Source organism: Rattus rattus, chromosome 6 (assembly GCF_011064425.1).
Source record: "Rattus rattus isolate New Zealand chromosome 6, Rrattus_CSIRO_v1, whole genome shotgun sequence".
In the NCBI taxonomy this organism is placed as follows: Eukaryota; Metazoa; Chordata; class Mammalia; order Rodentia; family Muridae; genus Rattus; species Rattus rattus.
The window spans coordinates 83,705,475-83,712,261 of NC_046159.1; the positions used below are offsets into that span (position 1 = coordinate 83,705,475).

General features: G+C 36.3%; 1 protein-coding gene across 1 annotated transcript; it reads right to left on the reverse strand.

Annotated features, from left to right (window-relative positions):
- Window positions 1-2,236: 2,236 nt before the first annotated feature.
- LOC116902803 (vomeronasal type-1 receptor 48-like) lies at window positions 2,237-3,175 on the reverse strand. The gene is given in 1 exon segment (XM_032905138.1): window positions 2,237-3,175. A coding segment is annotated over 1 exon segment (939 nt).
- Between the last annotated feature and the right edge of the window lie 3,612 nt (window positions 3,176-6,787).

Sequence of the window (6,787 nt, forward strand, 5' to 3'; positions counted from 1 at the left end):
ATGTTACAGTAACTTTATTCATAATAGGTAGAAACTGTAAACAACACAACCTATGAATGGTTAAAGAAAATATGGTGAATATATACAACAGAGTATTATTGAATTGATAAAAATAAAAACATTATGAAATTTGTAGGCAGATGGATAAAATTAGGAAAAAAATCATCCTGAGTATTGTTACCCAGACTGAAGAAGACACAGTGTGTACTCTCTTACCAGTAGACACTAAAATAATAGGTGTTCATGCCACAATCTACAGATCCAGAGATGCAAAGTAACAGGGAGGGCTCAAAGGGAGATGAATGGAAGGTGAAAAGAATAGAATTTGCAGGTAGACTGTGGTCAGGAGGGATGGGAACAGGAGGGATTAGGCAGGAGGTGGAAAGATGGAGGGATAGTAATAAAAGAAGACTGGAATTGGGGTGTGGTTGGGAGGATGATATAGAAAGGTAATTAACTGAAAATTCCCTGAAATAAATGAGAGTGACCTTAGTGAAGCTTCCTAGTAATGTGGGATTCAAAGCCTGAAATGGTAATTTCTGTAAAGAGGCAAGGCAAACAGCAGAGGGACTGGGACATAAACCCAGCAGAAACTTTCTATCTACAATCTGCTCTTCCTGTCAGAGGTCCCGTGGTAATGGTGACACTGAACATGTGTTTGTGGCTAACTAATGTCTGTTACAAATTTTGACCCAGAGTTCTGGGGTAGCCTATGCTTCCTACATCACCAAGAACCAGAGAGAGGACAGCCTACAGACCCAGGACAGAACCAACCAAGTGGAAAAATATCAATGAAATGATGCCCAATTATATTTTGCTATACTCAGAGATTAGCACCTATCCCAATTGTCACCTGAAAGAAGCATGATCCAGGAACTGATGGGAGCAGAAGCAGAGATCCATAGCCAAAGATCAGGCAGAGCCAGGGAAACCCATAGATGAGAAGAGGGAGAAAGGATTATAGGAGCCAGAGGAATCAAGGATATCCGGAACACATGGCTCACAGAATCTACTATGGAGGATCACAAGGGATTACAGAGATTAAAGTAAGAAACATAAAACCTGTATGGGTGTGAACCATATTCTCTGCATATACATGATAGTTGTGTAGTTTGGGTGTTCTTATGGGATTTGTAAGAGTGAGAGGTGGTGTCTGTGATTCTTTTGCTTATGTTTGTGGATCTTTTTTACTCCTAGTGACTTGCTTCATCTAGTCTTCATAAGAGGCTTTGCACCTTGTCTTACTATAACTTGCTATGCCATGTTCAGTTGATATCCTTGGTAGGCCTGTTCTTTTCCTTTTATGAGGAAAACGAGTGGATCTGGGGAAAGAAGAGGTTAGGGAGGGATTGAAAGGAGTGAATATATGGGAAACTGTGGTCAGGAAGTATTGTATGAGAGAGTAAACAAAATAATTGGGAAACAAATCTACAATATCATCTTAGCATTATTCTGGAAAATTTAGAGTAAATTAACATATTTTCAACATAAATGGCAAAAAGTCACTAGAAGTAAGAATCTTCTTTCGAGTAAACTCAGCACAGGGGAACATTTATGATATGAGTTATAATGGACAAAGAGAATTCATGTGGAAATATCAACTTCTGGTGTACCATGAACTGAAAGAACTCCATACATCTTGGCAGCAGAAATGATAAAAGAATGTATGATACCTCATATTTTACTTAAATCATATAAAAATGTTACTTTGCTTCTTGGACTATTAAATAATTTAAAAAGAATTAGTTTTTTTAAATAACTGAAGCTAGAACTCCTCACAATAAAAAATCCTAGAATCATTGCTAAGTCCGGTTCTAAATGGTCCAATGACCTCATATGTCCTCTCTGAACACCAGAATTGCACACTTGTAGACATACTGTCACAAAACTCATACCTAGAAAATAAATTACATTTCCCCTTCTTTATAATTATTCTTTACTCTTTTATTACAGTCCACTCATTATCCCACACCAGTATGCACTGACTGTTCCTCTTCCAATAGTTCCTCCCTGATGTCCAAAAGGATGTCCCCACCCCACTAGACCTCCCCACTCCCTGGGGCCTCAAGTCTCACGAAGGTTACATGTGTCTTCTCTCACTGAGGAAAGACCAGGCAGTCTTCTGTTGTATATGTTTCAGGGTCCTTTGCATAAGAGAGAGAGAGAGAGAGAGAGAGAGAGAGAGAGAGAGAGAGAGAGAGAGAGAGAGAGAGAGAGAGAGAGAAATGACCCCCATTTAAGAAGCCTGTTGGCATTTTGGCCATAAGTTTTTCAGCACATTGATTATTCTGTTGTCAGAACTGATTTGTACCAAAGGAGTAATTGTGGGATAGACATTCATCACAAACTTCTGAATAGTCAGGATAACAGGGTTGTACTTCCATAAGAGGATAGAAGTGGATGAGATGATGAAGTCTGCCAAGTATGTGACCACAAAGAAAACCACCAGGAGCAAGATGGTCTGGGTGGCTCTTTTCTCAGGGGATGCTCTCAGGTGGCTGATGCTATGAAGATGCTTGCATTGTCTCTGATGTCTGAACAAGAAAATCACCATGTACGCACTTGTGGTTAACATGACTCCTACAAGAAACACGTCTCTTAAAGTTGTCACTGTTAAAATCAATCCCCTGATGATGCTGTTCATGGGAAAGTTTGAGCAGTATTTAGTGACCTTCATCTGGTTGTTCTTACTCACATTGGTATAAGCACCAACAGAGAAGATCTGGTTACTGCTGAAGGACAAATTGAAAGACCATATATAGAAGAAAGCATAGATGATGTATTTTTTCAGCTTATGTTTAAATTTTGCCAACAGTGAGGTACTGGGGCTGATGGTGACAGCCTGGAACACACTCAGGAGGCAGGTGGTGCAGATAGAGAGGCCTCTCATCACCCTGCTTATGTAAAAAATTGTTTTACATATGAAGTCATTCTCCATGTTCAGTGACTCAAATAATTCTGTAAGCCAAATCTCCCCTGCAGTGAGGAACATCATTATGTGAATGAAAGTTAATTGACATGAGATCAGGTCCATGAGCTTTGATCTATGACCTGGGATTATGAAGATATAGAAAGTCAGCAGAAACATATTGGTTAGTACTCCAAGTCCAGTTTGAAAATAAAGGACATTCTTGATTGAAGACATATATGAAAAGTGTATTCATCTGAAAAGCATAATGGAAGTCTATTTCAAATATTTGAAAATAATAGATTGTATATCAAATTTATTAGCTTTGCAGTATGGCTATAAAATTATTGTATTTTCCATACAATTATTGAATTACCTACCTTTTTTTCTTTTAATGTCTCATATTGGATATAGCCTACATTTCCATGTATCCTCCAAGTATCTCCTATATAGAGAGAATATTATAGACAATGAATCCATTTAAAGTCGTATCTATGCACACTTTGTTTTCCTGTATTACACCTGATTCACATACCTTAGAAATTCAATATTATTAATTTAAATTGGCTCATTTTATATTTAATAACTAAAACAGTAGTAATGAGCATATAATATACATCACAGTTTCACAAATGTACCAAAATTATGAGGAGCTGAAGAAACATCATAAAACACATTAAAAAAAGAAGATGCAAATACATTATAGTGTATAATTTTACTAAAAATCTGTTCAGCAATTTTCTACATTTTAATCACAATTCCAATGGGATCCCAGGCATAATTCACGGCAATGTTGAGTTTTAATCAGCAAAAGTCTATGGCAATTCATCCTTAGTATATTTTTTTTCTTATGAAATCTTACATCCTCAGAATCTAGAATTAAAGACATACATGCAGTGGAAGACTATTTGTGAACCCTAATTCAGGATTAAGGTACTAATTCTAAGATATCAAGAAAAGTCAATTTTTAAAAACCTTTTTTGGGGAGGATGGGTGGGTAAATCCTTAACAGGATTTTTCAACAAAACATGTTATTTTCCCTCACTTCCTCTGTGTTCTGTATTTGTCTCCCTATTCCTTACCTAGGAACCCACCCATTTCCCATTTTCCTCTTCGATCAATTGTGTCCTGATGCTACTTCCCTGTACCTTCCTCCTCACTTCATCTGTATTTAACTGCCTCTTCACCCTAAGGAGCCCTGTCTTTCCCATTGTCCTGATGAGACACTTGTAGCCTGCTATTCTGTTCTCCATTGCTCCCACTCTCACCCCTATCCTCGCAGTAGTCCCATTTTTACTTTCCTGGTTTCTGCAGTTACTACAGGCTACATAATCACATCTGAAGACTTGGAGCTGGGAGCCTCCAACACGTTAGAATATGGGATGCTAAGACAACCCTATTTTCCATACATTATAACAAAAATGAACTTGCTGAAGATGACCATATAGGATTCTGTTTGGAAATTTTGTTTAAAAGAGATTTCTTCTCATGTAATGGAAAACAAGTTCTCAGTGGAATCATACATCACCAGCACCCAGACACTCTTTACAGTACTCAATAACCTTTGTTGCTTATGTAAGTTACTTGGCCTGGTTACCAGGATGAATTTATTATTGAATTGATTTAATTCAGGCTTTAAAAATCAGCTTTGTGATAAAGAACTAGAAAATGACTACACTGACACAAAGCTTGTGGAAAATGTAGTGCCTGATTTTTGTTTTCAAGTTCACTTGAATATTCCATATACATAGACACACACATGTATAAACATAAAGCAAACAATGCAGCAGCTAGCAGAAGACAGCATCCTACATCTCCATAAATATAAGATGATATATCACATTTTACAGTTATATGATTTTTTTATTCCTAAAGTGCTTAATCTAATAAATTAATGGATTCATCCCAATTTTCAGAGCCAGATATTTAATTTGCTCATCAACAAATATGTAATGTTGCTGTAGAGTGACATGCTGTTTTTTTTTAAATCTTCTTTTTTTGTAAAGCTCCACTAAGTACACTATTAACTTGCAATGCGCCTGGATTAGATTCCCAGAAAAGACATGGTGGCTCAGGAACATCTGTAACCTTCAGTGTAGAGTATTCATTTCCCTTTATGTTATGGCATGGCTGTGGTACACAGAAATACATGTAGGAAAAACACTCAAATACATAAAATCATATAAATAAATTGTAAATAAATAAATGTCCTGGATAATACTTAATGTAAGAATTGGAGTCCAAATTGAAAGAACAATTACTTTTAAAAATTTTTAAAACTGCAAAGGCATAAAACATAGATGTGTAAAATTACTTATTACAATACACCTATAATTTATTAAAATACAACATATAATACAAATGATAATATAAGTCAAAGGATAGGAATTTAAGTGCTTTTACCCTAAAGGTATATTTTTCAAACTTTCATATCCATTGCTTTGTAAATGTTTTGCACCTATTGAAATGACACATCTTCTAATTGCACGAGTGGAATCTTTCTCTGGGGTTCACTGAATTTGAGAGCAGACCAGGAAAGACCATAATTACCATGAATATAGAGCTGTTAACAAAGGCATGCTCTGAGAGAAGTTTTCTGTTTTATTTAAAAAATTCAGTGCTGGGGTGTTTCCAACTAGTTTAAATTGTAATAATTAGTTGTAAGTATTAAAGTCCTAAGTGTGTCAAGAGACATTCATAATGGTGGAAAAGCAACCACTATTCAATGGACTCAGAATGAAAAAACTAAGCAGTGTGCAGACAGGGATCTGAAGAGACCTACAACAAAAGTGATTGAGAGTTGTTTTCTTGATATTCTTCCAAGAAAATTTACTTTACCTTTTCATTACCCAAGAACTTGATTTTAGAACAGTCTTGCTTTCTGTGATGTGGAGATTTAGTAATCTATGGAACATACAAGTAAAATAGATGATAAGTATCAACCTCACTTCAAATTTTAGTATATTTAGTGAGTAATGAACTAAAATCTGTATGACTGCTCAGAGAGAACATGAAATGAGTATATGACTTTCAGGTGACAAGATACATGGTGTTGGCTGATGTACTGTGTACTGTCAGCAGCAAGAATAAGTCTTCAGGAATCTCAGGAGATGAAGACGTTAGCCACCCAAGCTAGTTCATGCAATTTTCATAAAGTGGAGGATAGGAGGAATAAATATTGATCACTTATAAAGAAGCATCTATGATGTTGACTAGAATATTACAGTCTGACACTATGAGCCAGTTCTGAGATCCTGCAGCAGCAGCAGGACTATTGCTGTAGAGACTGTGGGGAAGCACTCATCCCCAGAGTTTCCCAAGTTCCATAGTGTGAGTTTGGGAAAGATATGAAAATGTTCAGTGAAAATTTGTGTGTGTGTGTGTGTGTGTGTGTGTGTGTGTGTGTGTGAGAGAGAGAGAGAGAGAGAGAGAGAGAGAGAGAGAGAGAGAGAGAGAGAGAGAGAGAAATTATTGGACTACTGAGACTAAGAATAGAGCAATGGCAGTGTGGACTAAGGCTGCCAACATGAATACCTTTACATCAACTGAATGAAAAGCTGAGAATTAAAATATGTTTGTGAGTCAAATGAATTTTAAGGAAATGGAAAATGTGTCCTCTGTTTCTGACTTGATCAAATGCATGGGCCTTGCCTAGTGTACTAGTACAGACTTTATTGTATTACTTAGAAGAACTAAAACTTTTCTAATGAGTGCAGATATAAGCTCAAGTTTTTATTATTTGCTTTTTGTGGTATTGATATTTTGTCGCCAGTGACTCAATGGCATCAACTGGCATAATTTCATTCTATTTTTAAACATCAACAATTTCTTAGTTCTACATTATCTATTTTTCAGTTTAATATGTGTGTGTGTGTGTGT